This window comes from Rhinichthys klamathensis, unplaced genomic scaffold (assembly GCF_029890125.1).
Source record: "Rhinichthys klamathensis goyatoka isolate OS25496 unplaced genomic scaffold, OSU_Roscu_1.1 h1tg000301l_1, whole genome shotgun sequence".
NCBI lineage: Eukaryota > Metazoa > Chordata > Actinopteri > Cypriniformes > Leuciscidae > Rhinichthys > Rhinichthys klamathensis.
The window spans coordinates 1,851,448-1,871,355 of record NW_026606820.1 but is presented as its reverse complement, the minus strand read 5'-3'; the positions used below and the strand labels follow the sequence as shown (position 1 = coordinate 1,871,355).

The following is a 19,908-nucleotide window of genomic DNA, read 5'->3' as shown; positions in this document are numbered from 1 at the left end:
TGTGTGTGTGTGACCTCAGGGTGTTTCCCTACTGCCCACCACAGTGACTTCAGTAATGTGTGTGTGTTTATGTATGTTAAAACACTGTGGTATCAAAATGTTCACAGATATTCTAATCTGTTACACTGTTCACTTGTACAATTAATTTAATTTGTACATTTAAATTTAATTTATGTTATAAGAGAGATTTATGTTATAATATTCAAGTATTTTGATGTCTTTATAATTTTCCTATGTATTCCAAGCTTTGGCAATATTGTAATATATACAGTCATGCCAATAAAGCAATTTGAATTGAATTGAATTGAATTGTTATCCTGAGAGACACTGAAATGCACATGCCAAGCTCAATAGTGGGTTCAACCTACTAAAGTAACCTGAACAATGTATTCATGTTTTCTTCATGAAGATCATTCTACAAAACAGGTACATACTTTATGTGAAAAATGTTCACATATGTACATACAGTATGTGGGAAAAAAAAGACTATCAACAAACAGCTGATGGCAAATTTTACTGTGCTACTATAGACAGTTGTGTGTTTGTGTGTGTGTGTGAGGTATTTCCTGTGGGGACATATTGTAATAATTTACATAGTAGGCTAATACCAGAACTTTTGATCTTGACAAGTTTTGGTCCCGGAAAACAGCTCATAAAATCATATTAAATTAGTTTTTCTTTTTTTTCTTTTTTATGTAAAAATGTAGAAAGTTTTCTGTGAGGGATGTTTATGGGATAGACTATACAGTTTGTACAGTATAAAAACCATTATGTCTAAAGAAATTCCCCATAAAACATGGAAACCATGTGTAACTAAAATTTTACTGAAAACAGGTTAATGGCTATCTGTGATTTTAGTTAACAATATTAACAAATATTAATTCTGAAATTTATTTTTTATATTTTGTGAAATGGCATTATCATTTCAAGATGTGAACATTTCAACGACTAGCTAAATCACTTTTTTGACAAGTCTGTGGGTTGAGGACAATCTTAAACCCATTACCTTGATTTTTTTTTTTTTCAGAAAAGCAGGACCTTGTAGTTTCAAAACCCTGAGGAATAAGTCTACAATGTCAAATTAAACTGTAAAACCATCAACCTTAACAACTTTCTGAAGTATGTCTTTAGAAAGTATGGTACAATGCATTTTACATTTTTACTTCATTACTTGATTAAATACACTTATCAAATGGGAAACGGACAAGTTCTATAGAAGAATCCATTTATCCTGTTGACCAAACGATTCAAAACTCTCCACAAAGGAGTCAAGTTTGGCTAGTTAGCATGGCCAAGCCCCTGCTGGTAGATGTTGTACAACTACATCAGTTGCACACAAAAATAATATTTTACAGTTGACACAAGAGGCAAAAAAGCTGATCTTTTGCAAGACACATATGAATCACAAATACTTCAGTGTATTTAAACAGACGTTTTACCACTGCGCTCGATTATTTTTTGTGAAAGGCTCTTAAAAAGCATAAAACGGACTTATACGGATCCGTGTATATTTATATTCCGTGCACAGTGGAGGGGCTGAGGGAAAGTAGGGAACTGCCAACGAGAGAGAGCTCCTGTCTGGACAATGGCAGATAAACCTCCACCCGCAAAGCGTGTCACAGGGGGAACAGTGGTTAATTCCTTATGCAGACTTCTTAATTACCACCCCTGAAGAAGTACAATCACACCAATTATTAGGCTTAATTAAGCTGCATAAAAATCACTGGGCTCTAATGAAACCGACAGATCAGAAGCCCACAGCAGGGCCAGCCTCGTACAAGAATAATCAATGACTTGGGCTCAGAGAACAGGAGTGGAAAAGGGCAAACCAATGTGGGTGTTGCATTCTACATACATCTTAAAGCCTTCTGCACGTGCCTCAGCTTCATGGCCGTCCTGTATGCAGAGAACTTGATGTTATTCAGGTCCGCTGTGAGAGAACAGCAGGGGAGATGGGACAGTAAAAAGAGAGAATAACATAAGGAATGAGAAAAAAAGCTGCAAAGGAATCAGCAAACAGAGAGATGGAAAGCAATGTGTCACTTCAGTGGGGTTGAGCGGTTTATGCTCATACCGTGCCGGAGTGTTTAGACTACCTGGGTCACGTCGCATCAGATTAACACACACAGTAAACGCCTTTTAATCATTAATAATTAGAAGCTATGGTTGTGGCCCAGCTGCCCTCGGGTTAACACGAGAGCTGTCGACATCTCTGGGGTGGGAATGGGATGAAATATTAGATAATTAGAGGTCCAGGTAAAGAAATCACGCTCAGTGTAAGACCATCTTCTAGTTGGCGTATTTGAGCTTGTGTGTGTCCACATCACGGTTCCCCAGTGGGAAGTAGACACATAGAAGAAATAAGAGCAGAGTTTAACTGTCTCACCCAGAGCATGGTATAATTCAGTCATCTTTGGATGGTCCCAGCAGGTTGTCTGGGCCTGATGGCTATAAAAGTGGGGAGAAAGAGAGAGAAGTGAAGTAGTGAAGCCAAAAATAGAAAAATATAGAGAGAAGAGGGAGAACACATGCAAGAGAAACATTAAAGGAACAGTTCACCCAAAAATTAAAACTCAGTCATCATTACTCATTCTTTCATTATTTATTACCCTCGTGCCACTCTAAACCCATATGACTTTGTTTCCTCAATGCACAAATGCAAATTTTAATCATTAGGGACTGATAAATGTCTCCTCTGTCGCATCGTTGAAAGTAATTTGCATATTACACACCCAGGAACCGCTTTTCACTATTTGTGATAGAACAAAAAAAGCCATTGGACATGATGGTGCCATTTTAATTCTTGGGTGAATTATCCCTTTAAGTGTAGAAATGTTTTGAATATAAATCCATAACTATACAAATCCAAAAAATGCTACAGTAAAAACCTGTAAATTGTTTAATTGTGTTACCTATTTGTATGCATTGAAAAACTGTGGTTGTAAATATGTGTAATTTTATTGTAAAATACTATCATATTTTGTTTTTTTACAAGTAAATCTAACAATTACTGTATACTTTGCAGTGATGAAAAGTAAAAGCACTTTTCCAGAAGTCTCTGCATGACAGATCACTTATGATTTTAGTTGAAATAATTTTGTTTCTTCTGATTTTTGTTATCAGTAATGTACATTGGGTTGTTTTGTGTTTCACCTTCTGTAATTTGGTTATTGTTTATTGCATTATTTTAGTGTCATGTTTGTTACTCTTATGCTGTGTTTTGTCTTTTGTGTGTGTGTGTGTGTGTGTGTGTGTGTGTGTGTGTGTGTGTGTGTGTGTGTGTGTGTGTGTGTGTGTGTGTGTGTGTGTGTGTGTGTGTGTGTGTGTGTGTGTGTGTGTGTGTGAGAGAGAGAGAGAATTGGCCACGTTTTATGAACAGACCACTTATGATGAATCTAATTCATTACATTTAAGGTAAAATGCAGATTTTGATAGTTCAAGGAGATTGGAATATTCACACCATAATATATCACTTAATTTGATATGCAGTTATCAGTTGTAAAATATACAGGCATCAATACGCCATCCCGCAATATCTGAAACATTGCCATAGTATGCTGTAAGAGACAGAGAGCGAGCACTGACAACTACAGTGATCTCAAACAAAGATATCAATGTCACTAAGAGTCATACCCTCAAACATAAGGGTTTTCTTTATGACATTCAATGGAAAGCTTAAAGGGGTTATCGGATGCAAAATTCACTTTTATATGGTGTTTGCATATAAATGTGTCTTTGCAGTGTGTGGACAACCACCATACAATGAAAAAAATCCATTCAATTATTTTTTTTTTAATCCTCAAATACCCTAAACACTCTCAATAATCAAGCCGTTTGGATTTTCTGAGCAAGATGATGTCATATTGCTCATGCTCAGCCCACGACCGATGACGGACTATCCCGTATTAGCATATTTCTGCCCTCAGCCATTTGTATGTCCGCCAAGGCAGCACTTTACGTGTCTTGTGTCGACACCCCCCATGGAAGAGAGGGCTGGGGTGAGCAGTTGCTCATTACCATTTAAAGAGACATGCACCGAAACGGGTGGCTGTGAACAGGGCTGTTTTTGAGGAGGTAAAAAGGGTGTTGTTTTACACAACCATTGAGGAATTTTAACCAAAGTATGTTACAAACTTTAAGACCCTAAAGAATCATACCAACTTGTGGAAAATGGGCATCCGATGATCCCTTTAAATACTACACATGGCTTGAACAGGCAAGTAAAATAAGAGCTAGATAAATCTGATACATGTGTGCTACATGCTTTCCTGCAACAGCCACTCATGACTTCCTCCACTTTGCAGCCTATATTGTACCAGCAACCATGAAATAAATATATAAGATGAATAAATGATAGGAACAAATAAATAAGTTGTTAGAGGACCTGAAGAGGGAAGTTTGCCAGCTGTTCATTGACTCATCATTACCAGTGCTAGTGATTACATTGATTGGCAAGTGACATGAAAACCTTCTGTTGCAAAAGTTTTACACTGTGGCTTGTTCACATGGACCACCATGGTGTCCCTTCTCACCATTGGAGTTTTAAAAGCATGAAATGGATTTTTCCCTTTCTGCTCCCTTTGACGTCAGGGTTAGTCATGTGTTCTTGTCATTCTACCGGCCAATTGTAATTGCATCTGCAGTCATGACATCATTTCCTGTGACTTCAGAATGATTAGTTATATATGGCAGTCTGTGGCTTTCAAAATATGAATAATACTATAATAGCAAATAATTAAACTAAAATAACACTGATGGGAATCACATATCTTTTTAAATGACATATCATGCCCCTTTTCACAAGATGTAATATAAATCTATGGTGTCCCCATAATGTGTCTGTGAAATTTCAGCTCAAAATACCCCCCAGATTATTTATTATAGTTTGTCAAATTTGCCCCTTTTTGGGTGTGAGCAAAAACGTGCCGTTTTTGTGTCCCTTTAAATGCAAATGTGCTGCTGCTCCCCACCCCCGTTCAGAAGAGGGACGATCCTTTACACGAGCTTCGGACACAATAAGACACACGAATAATCTAACACATCCAAAATCTCAGAAATAACCAGTAGCGGAGTGCAGCCTTACAGACAGACTCAGGAAGAGGTTGCCATTTTTAGCCTGCACCTAGATGTTTCGGAATGGTTAGTGGATACATTTATGTAGTTGTTGTGGAGTTACATTAATCCATCTAATTCTAATCGACTTGCATGTACAGTCATGTTTAACTTTCACATAAGTTGACAGTTCCCTGAGGCCTTTATAAGACAGACCAACGACAGTTTGCCTGCTTTACTCAAACTTTTACCATTGCGTTAGAACTGGTTACACTGTTGTCGCTCGCGAAAACCAAATGGCGGCGCTGTGGGTGGAAACGTGCAGATTAAGGGGCGGTAATATTATAATAAGATTCCCTTCCTACGTCAGAAGGGGAGCGAAATCTGATCAGCTTTTTTTTTACATGCTTGCAGAAAAAGGCTTACCAAAACAAAGTTACTGGGTTGTCACTTTTCACGTTTTCTGGGTTGGTAGATGCACCGGGGTCCCGATTATAGCACTTAAACACGGTAAAGGTCAGATTTTCATGATATGTCTTCTTTAAGCCAATCATCTGAGTCGTAGCTGTGATTCCCATCAGTGCTATTTTCAGTTTTCATTTAAATTTTAGTTTAAGTTTTAGTAATTTTGTTATGGTTTTGTCATTTTTATTAGTTTTTGTTATTTTATATTTAGCTTTAATTTATTTTTTAATTTTAGTTTTATTAATTTTAGTACTTCAACTTAAATGTATTTCTTGCAGTTAGTGGCCAGGGCAGGATTGTAATATCTATAGCCAGCATTTCTAATATTTATATTTTATTTAATTACAGCTTTATTTAATTTACCAAAAAATGTTTTTTAATAGTTTTAGTTAATGATAACACTGATTGATATGAATAAAGATTTTGAACAGTAACATTCCGGGAAGCCAAACAACTACCATTGAGATGAATTGGAATGCTAAAAGAAATCTTTCTAAGTATTACAGACCTCCTTTCTCTCGACTAAGGATGTTAACCTCTGCGATACCCACCCAACAAAGATTCTGCTAAGTGACATATCAAATATTACTAAAAATGCACCGGCCTGCGTGACAAAAGGAACGACACAGTTGAAATGTCGCAGCACAATAATCTTCTGCATCAGGGATCAATAATTGAGTTTGCTTTCTATACCTGATAATCTGACATGCCCATCCTACAGTTTCACACGGTCTTTCTCACTTCTGACGCTCATAGATGGCTAATAGTTTACGGGCTGGACTTACTTGATATAGTATGGCACTTTGTTGGGGGAAATGGCACGTTCCCAAGGAATCTGCACAGAGCCTGGAGTGACAAAGGAAGAAAAAGGGCAATATCAATCAGACAGACATGTCGAGCATGAACAGCTATTTTGAAAATCTCAAACGGCACAGTTCAAGGTTCTTCAAGCATACTGTTTCCGCACGGAGAGGTTATTAAACAACAGCACCTCAAAAGTGTTCAGAGTGGTAGAAAGCTTTTCTGTAAGTGTGGAGCTGTGTAAACGTCTTTATGTGGAACTTCAAAGGTCAAACGCTGCTGTGCTATGAAATACAAATGGTAAAAACTGAGAACTATACAATCACTGAGGTCATTTAGGGGGCTTCAGCACCCCTGTCTTCCTTAGCTGCTTTTACAATCTGAAATGAATTAGGTGTCAACACCCTTAAAATGCTCGGTTTATGTAACATTACAAGTATTATATTTCCCTCTGTGAGTGACGGAACGAGGCCCAAGAGAGAAGACAGTGTGCCACCTCCACACATGGCTTTCATAAGTACACTATACTACTTTATTTCTCTATCCAAACTCCCTCTGTGTTCCAGGGAAATCACAAAATAAAGTGCCGCAAAATACATCATTACTTATATACTGAGCTACTGACAAAGGTGTCATTGTAAATGGATTTTATTTTGATTATTAAAAAATAATTGCCAATTATAGTCCTCTGAGCCTCATATTCAGCTAAAGGCTAACAAAACTAAATCTTAAACAGTGCATTCTGTTGGTCGGTTTGGCAGACAAGGCTTAAGCCTAGTCCCAGAATAAAATGCATGTTTGAGCTGTTTTAAAGGTGCTGTATGTAACTTTTTTACTCTACTAAAGCATAAAAATACCATAATATGTTTGCAGATATTTAGGAAACATGCTAAGTTCACATACTCATTTATCTGAAAAACACTTCTACAGCCAGTTATTTTACTTATTATTTTACACGTTCCGTGTTGTCAGTCGGTTTTTGTTTTGGTCTGTGTGATCTCGCCCACTGCCAGTTCATCCAATAGTATTTCGACACCAGTTGGATGCCAGTTGGCAGGAAACACAGTGTATTGCAGCCTTGGAAACGAGCAAACACACTGGGTCAGATATTGCAGATTCCACAAAACCTAAAAAGCCTCGATATCCATCTAAAAATCTCTATGAACCAGAGCATATTAAAACGCAGATAAATCAACTCATTAACTTACAGTGTGTAAGTCTCCTCGGCTTTCGTTGTCAATTGCGCGCGTTCCTGTTGCGTGTCCTCAAACTGGCAACCCGCATGAGCGTCGAGTCTGAGGAGGAGGGGGCGGGGGAAACAACGATCTCCCATATTTTGAATTTGGACTGCAGTACCTATCTCAACAACTAGCTGTCATTCTTACAGACAGCACCTTTAACTGAAAGCAACTTGCACTGATATCTCTTAAAATATGCCAGTGTCATTGTTTTGTCTCAAGATTCACACCAGTAATGTTTTTTCTATGGTATGTTTAAAATATCCTGGCTTAATCTAAATTCTGTCTGTGAAACCAGGGGCCCATTCTTTGTACGTGGATTACTCTGGATTTTAATGTTAAAGATTTGACATGATCCAGGATTGTTAGGTTCTTTGAAGATCATCCCGGAGTTGCTGTAATAGCAACAGGTCCATAAGCTCAAACCTGCTCGGGAGCAGGCTTATTTCATGTGAACAGGATTAGATTGCATCTTTTTAGGCGGATACTTAAAGTGATACTTAAAATCTGTTTGAGCCACTGCTACATTTTCTTACAAGAGTACCTTATTGAATCAGGAACAATAATAATTTAAAATAACAATAATAGTATAATGTTGTGTAGTTTATCATAATATAGACATAGATGGGAGTGGCTTGATGCAGCGCATGTGATGCAGATAACTTAAGATAAAGTAAAAATGCTGTCTGCTGTGTCAATAAAAAAAAATTATTGACCCTTAGGCAACTTTAATCAATGCTGTCACGTAACAAATCTGCTTCACAGGTAAAATTAAATGAATTGTATCATGTAACAAACAGTACACATTTAATTTATCTATCATAACGTTTATTTCGTTAAGGTCCCTTGGCTGTTTCCTTATAAAGGTCCAGAAATTCTGCAAGTTTTTTGTAGTAATCGCTGCATTGCTGATCATGGTTTCGAGTATCGATATATCTGCCCTTTCCAATGAACACGCAGTAATCTCAAGACAATTTATTTCAGATATTTTAATCAAATCCACAAATACATTTGAAGAACCAAATAAGCCAGAGATCAGTTATCATGATTAGAAGATCTGGCATCATAAAGAATGGACCCCAAGCCTGTAAGTTTTTGCTAACTTTTATCTGGTTCTTATTTGTCCATAAGTAGACTACCTGTCATTCTGGACTCTATACTCCCACCTATTGCCCTGGATGTATGAAGTTTGTTCTTTTTTGACTGTTTTCTTTGTCTCATATACTATACCCATCCATTATGGACATTCTTGGATTCAATCTAATTTTTTTGTGCGTTGTTGGTGGTTTGCATTGATACACTACTAAAAACGCCATTTTATAGAATACTTTTATGTATTGTCTGTATTTTTATGTGTATGTCTGGATTTTGCATCTCATTTGAGTATAGATCACAATGATATTTCTCAAAAGTTCTTTTCATTTATTTATGTGGAAACTTGAAAACATGAGTGAGTGGACATTTAAAATTCCGCGGAAAATTTAAAAGAGCCATTCCTATGTCCTCATTTAGAGTTGCAAAGCATCACTGATTTGTAGTGAATTAGAGAGCCAGAACATTTTTTAACAACTTTTAAATGAGGATACATTTGTAGCAGGGACTGTCTTTGTCCTGCAATGTTTCACCGGACAGATCTGATGTGATTGCAAAAATAAATAAAGACACAGCCCACCCTACCCATTTAAACACAGCCCTGCACCAACCCCTCTCCACTGAGCTCCATCAGCCCATCCCTAGCTCTCTTTGGCTTCAAATAAATTATACCACACTTACTAGAAAGGAAGTGCTGTGATCCGGGGCCAAAATCTCTGTGGGCATCTTGCAATTGTTTTAGACGTTCTTCAATAGATCCCTTGAGTAGAAAAGGAGAAAGAGGAGTTATTTTACATACTAAATCAAAGTTCTCTGATCGTATTATGGAATGGTTCACCAAAAAACAGAACGTCAGATGGGTTTTAAACACCATGATGATGAGCAAATGACAAAATTTTCATTTTGAGGTCCCTTTAAGTTTTTTTTTTTAAATGGACCAGTGTAACAGTCTACTGCCATCAGCTTTTGAAGAATACATACTAAATGAATGAGCAGTGACAGATAAATGCTCTGAAAAGTTTGTGAGCGATAATAGGAAAAGTGTTGAGGGTGTTGCACAAGAGGTTTCCCAAGAGTAATCCAGGTCTGTCGTTGTCGCCACCAACCAGATGTCTCTCTGGGGAATGGTGGACTACCTAATTAAAGTTATTTACAATGTAAATCATTCAAAGGATGTCAAAACATGGATATAAAGGCCAATAAATCCACTTAAGCATGAAGTATTTTCTTTCCCTCACTCTCTTCCTGTATCCTCTCTGTTTCTGTGAGGAATTTCAAGGACAACCAGCACTGCTTTGCAATAATATATATATATATATATATATATATATATATATATATATATATATATATATATATATATATATAATACTGCCCCATGCAAAGGCAGACATCTCTGTTAATCACTATAGCGAGCTATTGAGCCAGTAAATGTCTTTTTAGATTAACATTGTGCTGTCAATTTAATATGTTAATTTAGTACAAATTAATGATAAACAATATACAATACACAAATTGGTGCCAGCAAGATAAAAAAAAGAAAATAAATTAACACTTATTCGGCAAGGATGCATTGATTTGATTACAAGTGACAGTAAAGATATTTACAGTAAAGATATCATAGGTATAAATTACATTTTAAAATGCATTAAACTTTATTTTTGAACAAATAAATGCTGCCTTGGTGAGCATGGGAGACTTAAAAAATCTTATACAGTGTGTGTGTGTGTATATATATATATGTATGAACCCTTTCATTTGGGGTCTTATTTTAATTAATATGTTCTTAATTAATAAGGATAATAATAATTATTTTAATGACAATAATTTTAATCGATTGACAGCCCTAACAAACGTAAATACAACCTCAGATGACCAACAACACATGACACATTACAGTGTCATTATTTATTTAACAAAAAATAAAGGCAAAATAGAGAAGCCGTGTGTGACAAACTAAGTACACCCTATGATTTAATGGCTTGTAGAAACACTTTAGCAGCAATAGTTTGAAGTGATCATTTTCTGCATGACTATCACATCATTCTGGAGGAATTTTTGCCTGCTCTTGTTTACAACATTGCTTCAGTTCTTTCAGGTTTGAGGACATTTGTTTATGCACAGCTCTCTTAAGGTCCTTCCACAGCATTTCAATTTCACCTTTGACTGGGCCATTGCCACACCTTGATTATTTTCTTTTTAAGCCATTCTGTTGTAGATTTGCTGGTGTGCTTTGGATAATTGTTCTGTTGCATGACCCAATTTCGGCTTTTGCTGTCGGACAGATTGCTGTCGGACATTTGACTCTAGAATACTTTGGTATACAAAGGAGTTCATGGTGGACTCAAAGACTGTAAGATACTCAAGTCCTTGGCTGAAAAACAAGCTCAAATCATCAACCCTCCACAACCGTGCTTGACAGTTGGTATGAGGTTTTTGTGCTGATATGCTGTGTTTGGTTTTCGCCAAACATGGGGCTGTGCATTATGGCCGAACATCTCCACTTTGGTCTTGTCTGTCCAAAGGACAGTGTTTCAGAAATCTTGTGGTTTGTGCAGATGCAACTTTGCAAACATAAGCCGTGCTGCCATGTTCTTTTTTAGAGAGAAGAGGCTTTCTCCTGGCAATTCTTCCAAACATCCCATACTTGTTCAGTCTTTTTCTAATTGTACTGTCATGCAAACTGAGGCATGTAGAGTCTGAGGTGTAGTTGTTGGGTGTTTTGCAGTTTCTCTGAGCATTTCATGTTCTTACCGTGGGATGAATTTGCCGAGACGTCCACTCCTTGGAAGATTGGCAACTGTCTTGAATAATCTTCCTTACTCTAGAATAATGTGCTTCAAATTGTTTGGAAATGGCCTTGTAACCCTTCCTAGATTGATGGTAAGCAACAATTGCTTCTCTAAGATCATTGCTGATGTCTTTTCAAAGACATTTGATTAGCAGCTCCTGACTGCTTTTTTATCCTCTTAATTCATATGGAAGCAGTAAGGGTGTACTTAGTTTGTCACACACAGCTTCTCCATTTTGGCCTAGTTTTTGTTAAATAAACCTTGAACTATAAATCATGTGTTGTTGTTCATCTGAGGTTGTATTTACCCAATTTTAAGACCTGCCAAGGACCAGATGATTTTTTTATGATGTCCTGATATGTAAAACCATAGAATTCAAAAGGGTGTACTTTCTTTTTCACATGACTGCATGTTTAAGGGTTAAAAGCCAAAGATTTATCAACACAGCATTTCTCATTATATTCACACTACAAACAACAAGAAATGCTCACAGACAATAGCCCTGTGTGTTTTCCCTTACATTAGGTCACACACAAACTGCTGCAGATATGCATTTCATAGTTATTTTTTAATAACTGGATTCACACACTCCCACACACTCAAGTGTACTTCTCATTCTCTCAGCATCTCTTTCTGGCTCTCTTAAGCTCCTCTTACACATAAAACAACCAGATGCAATCGAAACACTCAATTTCATTTTACATCATCTCTATTTTCTCGTTGGAAAGGCCTTTGTTTTCCCATGAGCATGTAGACAAAAGGCACTTCCCGTGACCGATGATAATGGAGCCATCACCGCTCCCAGCCAGGCAGGACCAGCTTATTATATTCTATCTCCTTAGCTCCATTTTTCATAGTGCATGCACAAACTTAGTTGGCTGGAGTCAGCGCTGGCAATGGTGACCGGTGTACTGTATGATCTCCATAGGGGTCCATTAGTCAGGTATGGATGAGATAAGGACGGTGTGAGTTGACTACCTGCAGAAGTTTCCATCTGTTGTTGAGGTGCTCGAGGGCTCTGGCGTTCTCCATGGACAAGTGCACGTCAGCTATGGCCAGCTGATGGGCCAGGTCATTTATGTGTTTCATTCCTTCCTTGACCTGGGCCAACTCTTCTTTAAACAGCTACAAAAGAAAGAGAAAATGAGATGGATGACCAACACATATATAAATATATAATTCCTTACTGAAACTTTCCATCTGATTTCTGAGTGCACTATGCATTGTGTTACTACTGATGTTACATTTAAGTGTTACAACTATGCCTCCTTTCCACTACAAATTATTTAAAGGATGAAAAAAGTTGTGATGTTGACAGGCTGGCCACGGAGTGGATATTTTAGATGTTTAAAGGGATCTTTTATTCCATTAACAGCCTACACTTGTCCATTTTCATTCCATCCGTCACCACTGCTTACTTCGTTCCACACATTTACATTGAGGAGCTACACTGGGCATAAGTGCAAGAAATATCCAGTCTGTTGATAGCAGTGAAACTGCACCAAATGTCTAAGTGTGACAAGACCCAATGTGTGAGAGAACTGGTGACAAGTGAAAAATTTAAAAAAATGCAAAGAGAAATGTTTTTGTACGTGAAAAGCTGAGTTGAAATTCACCACCATTTAGGGTTGGTATGATCTTTTTAAGTCTCCTATGCTCAACAATGCTGCATTTATTTGATCAAAAATACAGTAAAAACAGTAAGATTGTGAAATGTTATTACAATTTAAAAGAACTGGTGTTAATAAATGTAATTTATTCATGTGGTGCACAGCTAAATTTTCAGCAGCTGTTACTTCACTCTTCAGTGTCACATGATCCTTCAGAAATCATTCTAATGGGCCTTTCACACAGGACGCAGAATGGGCTGCGCTATGAAACACATTCATTTCAATGGCTTGCGCCGCCCGAAGACGTTTTGTTGCTGCGTTGACCAAAGCGCAAGCGCAGTATGGAAGGCCAAGAGGGCCAAAAACACATGAATTTCAATGCGTATTTCACGTGTATTTCACACGTGAAGTACGCGTGACATAATCAGCGCGTATTTCACGCGTGAAATACACGTGAAATACGCGTTAAAAATCAGTTTGAACAGGTCGGTGTCATTGGCCATTTCTGTGAGCTTAGAGGGGTGTACCTTTCATAGACTAGGCTACCACCAGTTTACATGATCAGCTTATTCAGCCTATTTATTTAGTCCTTTTTTGTATAACCTATAGAAATAATATATTTAAATTGCAGTTTTTTAGAAAAGGAATCTTGCAGCAGCATTTTGCACTAATTGAAGACGAGCAATTTAAGACTTTGAAATCCTGCAGTAAAGTGAATTGCAGTAATCTAAACGTGAGGTGATAAAAGCATGTCCATCTCCAGAGTTTTATGATTAAGGAAAGATTTGACTTTAGACAGCAGACGAAGTTGACAAAACTTGAACTTTTAAAATACAAGTACAATGTAAAAACATGTATGTACACAATAAGTGCATTGTATCAAATTATTTCATTATTTCAATGTTAGAGCATATTAGTTAAGGACACACTTAGTTAAGTGCAACCCAGTTTATTAATTTATTTTCAGTATATACTTGTGTGCGGTCATGTATGCAGCCATATATCAAGGTGAACCTCACACAGCAGGGGTACATTCACAGTTTCATTACATGGACATTTATCTACTTTATCATAGAAGGCTTTAATAAAATATAGCTAACAAAGATACATTGACAGGTGACACTACAATGACTCCCCTTTTAAATTGCTAATTTAACCCTTTACACTTGAATTTATGATCACAAGCTTGGATGTGTTCTGTCAGTGCTTGAGGAAGGTAAAGTAAGTGGGGAACTGAAAAAAAAAAAGACGAGTTAGCTTTATAGCACAGTCTCATTTCAGTAAACTGCTGGTTAGGTTTGAAATCTGCCACAGGGTGTCCGGTAAGAGACTTGGTGAAAAGATGTTGGGAATTTGAGAGTAACCTGTTTATTTGTCACCACAACAACTCAGTTATTAACAAGGATTGAATGGTTGTCCTTAGTTGTGGGTGTATTTAGTGTGTGGTTTTCTATAGAAACAGAAAATGCAGAGTAAATATTCTAACATTAAATATTACAGATATACACATGAAGAATATTCAGCAAAATACACAACTGACTTGCTATTTGATTAAGTTAAACAGTAAATAGCTTGATTTGTTCTATATTGTATCAGGTGTGGTCTGTCTGGACATGTTCTTAAGAATATCTCAAAAACGAGCACTTAGACAATGAACTTTGGCCTTAGCATGGTCAATGTATACAGTAGTGTAACGCAGAACACGCAGGTGACTTTCCCCAAAATGAATCAAAAAAGGCTGTGACATATACAACTTTGAATTATATTTTCTCTTGATCTGGTGCCAATAACACTGAGTTGTTGCAGGGGTTTGGTTCATAGCTTCAAGATCTAAGTTGACAGAGACAGTTCATGAGTTGCTTCATGGCATCAACAAAGCCTGATTGCTTTGATTTGGTTTTGTCAACTCAAAACTAATCCTTTAACCCTGAGTTTGCTCAGCTACCTTCATGGTATAGGTCCTTGAGCAGTGTGCAGTATAATTAGTCTTCTCTCCTAGCTTTTTAATATATTCAGTAAGCCAATCAAGTCCCTCACATTGCTAAACAAGCATATAAACTGTCACAAAACCAGCCGTAAAATTAATTCTAGCTGTTATGAAGTGTACAATAGGATTCTCAGCAACAATCCAGATTACTTGCAGATTAACTGTGTGGTTCTAAAAAAAACGGCATAATAAGCTACTTAGTATTTTTATGTTTATATGTTTACTTAAATGTTATATGGTGTTTTAACAAAGTGCCTAATAATTTTTACAGATAAATTGCTTTAATACCAATTATCAAGGTGACCTAGGACTTTAGTACAGTAAAATACTTCTGCTGTCAGGAAATCAAGTTCTTATACCTGTCCTGACCTGAGCACAAGCTCTCATTCTAATCCTGAAAGGTTCAAATACTTATATATAAAGCCTTAAATAACATATTTAAATACTTTAAGTCATTAAATTCCTTTAAATTGATAATATCACCTGTATACCTAATTATGGTTTGTCTGATGAGTGCCCAATTTCAGAACAAAAAGGTTTGAATAAGCACCCCCTGCTTGCAAAAGCTGTAAATGTAAGCACAACAAAAGCTCACGTTGTTTTCCAAAGACAGATATTGATTACAGTGGTCTGTATCTTAAACCTGCATTGATTGGTTACCTCCACTGTAACTGATTTCCCCACACAAATGTTAATGCTTTGATGTTGTTTATTTACAAAAAGGCATGAGTGGAGAAAAAACAAGTCAATTTTATTTTGATCTAAATTTTCATAAAACTGCAATTTAACCCTCAGGTGCTCTTCGTTTCGGAGTCACACTTGTTATCTCCCCGGTCAGAAGTGACCGGACACCTAAAAATGAAACTTCCTCCATCCCAGTAAAACCAATGCAATTTATTTTTGTTCAATAATATTTTTTCTTTTTAATTTGGTATTTTGAGACAATTTGATGTTACTTACCGGTATTAATATCTATGCAATATTTATGGTCCATTTTTGCCATTGAAAACAATACAATTTTATTTTTTTTCTAATTTATAAAAATATTTCTTCAGTTATTGCAGTATTTCAGATTAATATAGAGACCTGGCCTTTTAAATCCAATTTTTGAAGTCAGATTAGCGCCATCTGTTGAGAGAAACTAAAATAAAACATGTCGTTTCATAGTGTAACCACTAGATGCCTGTATACCGGTAGCTCTCTATGGAGAGGCTTGTGAAATTACAATTCAATAAAAAAAATACAAAAATAAACTGTAATGGTTTTTCACAGCTTATTATTATTATTATTATTATTATTATTTTAAAACATATTAATTTATTATTTTTAAATATTATATTAATTATTATTTTACTAATTGTAATAATTATTATATTATATATATATATATATATTAATTATAATTATTAATTATGTTATGTTTTTCACTATTGATGTTTTTTTTCTGCATTGTGGGCGATTTGTAGAGAATTTGTGTTTGTCAATTTCCCATTCATTTCCTATGGTCGGTCAATTAATTGGTGTGTATGTGTATAAAAAGTGTGTTTGCGTGTGTGTGTGGGTGGGTGAGTGTGTCTGTTTTGCACTCTTGGTGTTTTAGAGTGTCACCCCTTCATTGTTGAGCACTTTTTTTCTGCATCGTGGCCAATTTGTAGATTGTACACACAAAAATTCTCAGAATTTTTGTGTTTTTGTCAATTTCCCATTCATTTCCTATGGTCGGTCATGTTTGACAGAAGAGAAAAAGTGACAAATTTTTTTATGACCAATTAAACTGCTCGAATCATGACCTCAATTTTTTTGTGTGTTCACATACCTATTGCCATAAAAGTCACCAAGTTTCGTAATTTTCTGATGAAGCTGTGATTTTTAAATATTCAAAACAGATTTCTTTAATCAAAATTTATTGGTGTTTTTGTGTATAAAAGTGTGTGTGGGTGGGTGGGTATGTCTGTTTTGCACTCTTGATGTTTTAGAGTGTCACCCCTTCAATGCTGAGCACTTTTGGATCATGGCCGATTTGTAGATTGTACACACAAAAATTCTTAAAGTTTTTGTGTTTTTGTCAATTTTCCATTCATTTCCTATGGTCGGTCATTTTTGACCGAAGAGCACAAGTGTGACTATTTTTTTTACGACCACTTAGCCTGCTCGGATCATGACCTCGATTTTTTTGTTTGTTCACATACCCAATGCAATAAAAGTCACCAAGTTTCGTAACATTCCGATGAAGCTGTGATTTTTAAAAATTTAAAACAGAAACTTTTTCGGTCAGAAATGACCGAAGAGCACCTCACGCGCTGATTATGTCACGCGTGAAATGATACATTTTTTACAGGGGTGTAATGATACACTCATGTCATGATTCGATACATAACATAACTCATGATACTATCACAATGTTTTAAAGTCAAAATAAAAAAAGAGTTTTTATTTATTATTATTATTATAATTACTTCTAAGACACATGGTACAAAGTTCACAAAAATATAATGTTGATTAAAATGCTAAATTTGGTATGGACGTGGGTGGTGGACTAGAATAGACTTAAACTTGGTCTTGGTTCCCAATGCATGGTGCAATGGAGACACCAGAATAAAAATATTCATGATTCTGAAGCTGAAAATATGTCGGACACATACAATATGCTTGCACTCTGTAACTGACACAAAAAACGTAGGCCCTTTTTTTACTGGTAAAATGAGACATTTGGCATTATCAGGACCCACAAATATTTACCCATTTAATTATTATACATTATATTCAATGTTTTATATATAGTAGTTTAATTTAGTACTGTCACTGAAACTCTTTTTTTTTTCTAGCACTTTCAATGCAGGCATTCATTGGATCTCTTACACATAAAAGCCTCTTACACATACTCTCCTGCTATTAATGCACTAACATGATAAGAATAAAACATTGAAAATGCTTTGAATAATCATACTACTAAAACTAAATGCGATATGGTGATTTAAAGGGGTCATGAACTGCATTGTTTTATCATTTTATAATGTTTCCTGTGGTGCACTTATAATGTTAGTATGATTTTTTTCCACCAAAATGTTTCATAATTTAGAAATAAAAGGCATTTTTCCAACCCTGATTTTAGCCCTCTGATATGAACACTCAGTTTGAAATGACGTGTCTAATGTGAGACTTCAGTGTAAAGTTAGCTAACCTTTTTTGCATATGAAACAGTATTACATGTTTAACTCTCTCAAAAACTTTTAGCACGTTTTTACTATTACAGCTCTCAAGGTTAACTAATCGTGAAAAGTGTTAATTATAGCATTATATTTAGATCTATGGCATCATATTTGGATCGTGGCATGAATGCAGCAATCTCCTCATTGCAAACTCGATTTCTCCACATTAACGAATGCTTTTGAAGGGTTGGTCAAAATCCCTTGCCTCTTCAAGGTATACACTTTCATCATAACTAACAGTGCAAACACAATGTAAATAAGAGATTTGTTGATTATTACGGGAGTTTTGGCGAGTCCAGAACTCAAACACTGATAAACTGTTTGATTGACAGCTCCAGCTATTGCAACGGGAGCGTTATTTGATGGCTTTCTATATATAATTTAATCACAGTTTGAATAACGTTTTATTTTCATCCTACTAAGAGAAACAATGTGAAGTTGACCGTTTAGTCACTGGTTTTATTTTACTGACATCAAAGAACATCTGACTGTACATGAATCATTACATATAAAAAAAAAATCACTGGTCACAGATCAGGCATTAGAATTAACACGGTTCCATATCGTAAAAGTCTGTTTGCAAAGCCTGCGCCAAAATTGTGACTGATTTACCAAAGAATCCACAGTGAAATGTACCGCATACAAATAAATAATGCTCAAAGACATTTACATTGTTGAAAATAAATAAAAACCACATTCCTAGCATTGGGATCCTTTGGTTTGGTAAATTATTTTTAGTCCAGTAAAGTTCTGAAACTTACTGGATATTCTTATAGTATGATGACCTCTTATATGTCAAAAGCTCAAGGAAAATTTGATTTCTCAGTTCATGATAATAAATAATGTTTTTCCTTTCACTTTGAGTGCCGCTTTAAATGATCTTTGTGCTTTTACTTTGAGGAGTTCGGCTATAGAACGTACATGCTTCATTTGATCAATGTAATCAATCACAGTTCTAATTCCAAAGCATGTCAAAATGACTATTCCCAAACTTAAAAGTTAGTTCATTCAAAAATTCTGTCTCCATTTACTCACTCTCATGTTGTTCTCACATGTCACGCACACATTTGAACATCTGTTTACCACAGTATGTGCGTTGTAAATCTGTTCATCGTACAAAGCCCTCATGTCTCTTCAGAAGACTTGTATTTGGATTAGACTGCTCGAATGATTATTTTTACAATGCCTTTGACCTTTTTTTTTGGATCTTTAGACATGAGGATGAGTACATGATGACAGAATTAAAAATGTTGGGTGACTTATACCTTGTAAATACAGTAAGCTGAGTCTTGTATAACACTAACTCATTTATAGGTATAGATAACTAATTTAACTCGAATCATATCGTTTACATCAATGATACATATTGTCGCATTTTTATATCGCACTAGCTTGATATAAAGGTGTATCATTATAGCCCTATTTTTTAGGATTCTTTGAATAGAAAGTTCAAATGAACCACATTTATTTGAAATAGAAATATTTTGTAACATTATAAATGTCTTTGTCAATTTTGATCAATTTAATTCATCATTGCTGAATTGAAAAAAAAAATTTATCTTTTTTTTTTTTATCTTATCGACCTCAACTGTAGCCTGTAGGGTATTTTTAAATGTAGTTATTGTCTTTTCCCCCCCAGGAATAAATAAAAAATAAAATGGA

General features: G+C 35.8%; 1 protein-coding gene across 4 annotated transcripts in view; it reads right to left on the bottom strand.

Annotated features, from left to right (window-relative positions):
• Nucleotides 1–19,908, bottom strand: part of drp2 (dystrophin related protein 2) — a 207,222-nt gene that overhangs the window by 47,362 nt on the left and 139,952 nt on the right. For all 4 annotated transcript variants that reach the window (XM_056270290.1, XM_056270291.1, XM_056270292.1 and 1 more), the window contains 5 exons: nt 12,419–12,565; nt 9,330–9,408; nt 6,303–6,363; nt 2,387–2,448; nt 1,856–1,930 (listed from right to left, as the gene is read on the bottom strand). In XM_056270290.1, coding sequence (XP_056126265.1) covers nt 1,856–1,930; nt 2,387–2,448; nt 6,303–6,363; nt 9,330–9,408; nt 12,419–12,565 — 424 coding nt within the window. The remainder of the gene's footprint in view (nt 1–1,855; nt 1,931–2,386; nt 2,449–6,302; nt 6,364–9,329; nt 9,409–12,418; nt 12,566–19,908) is intronic.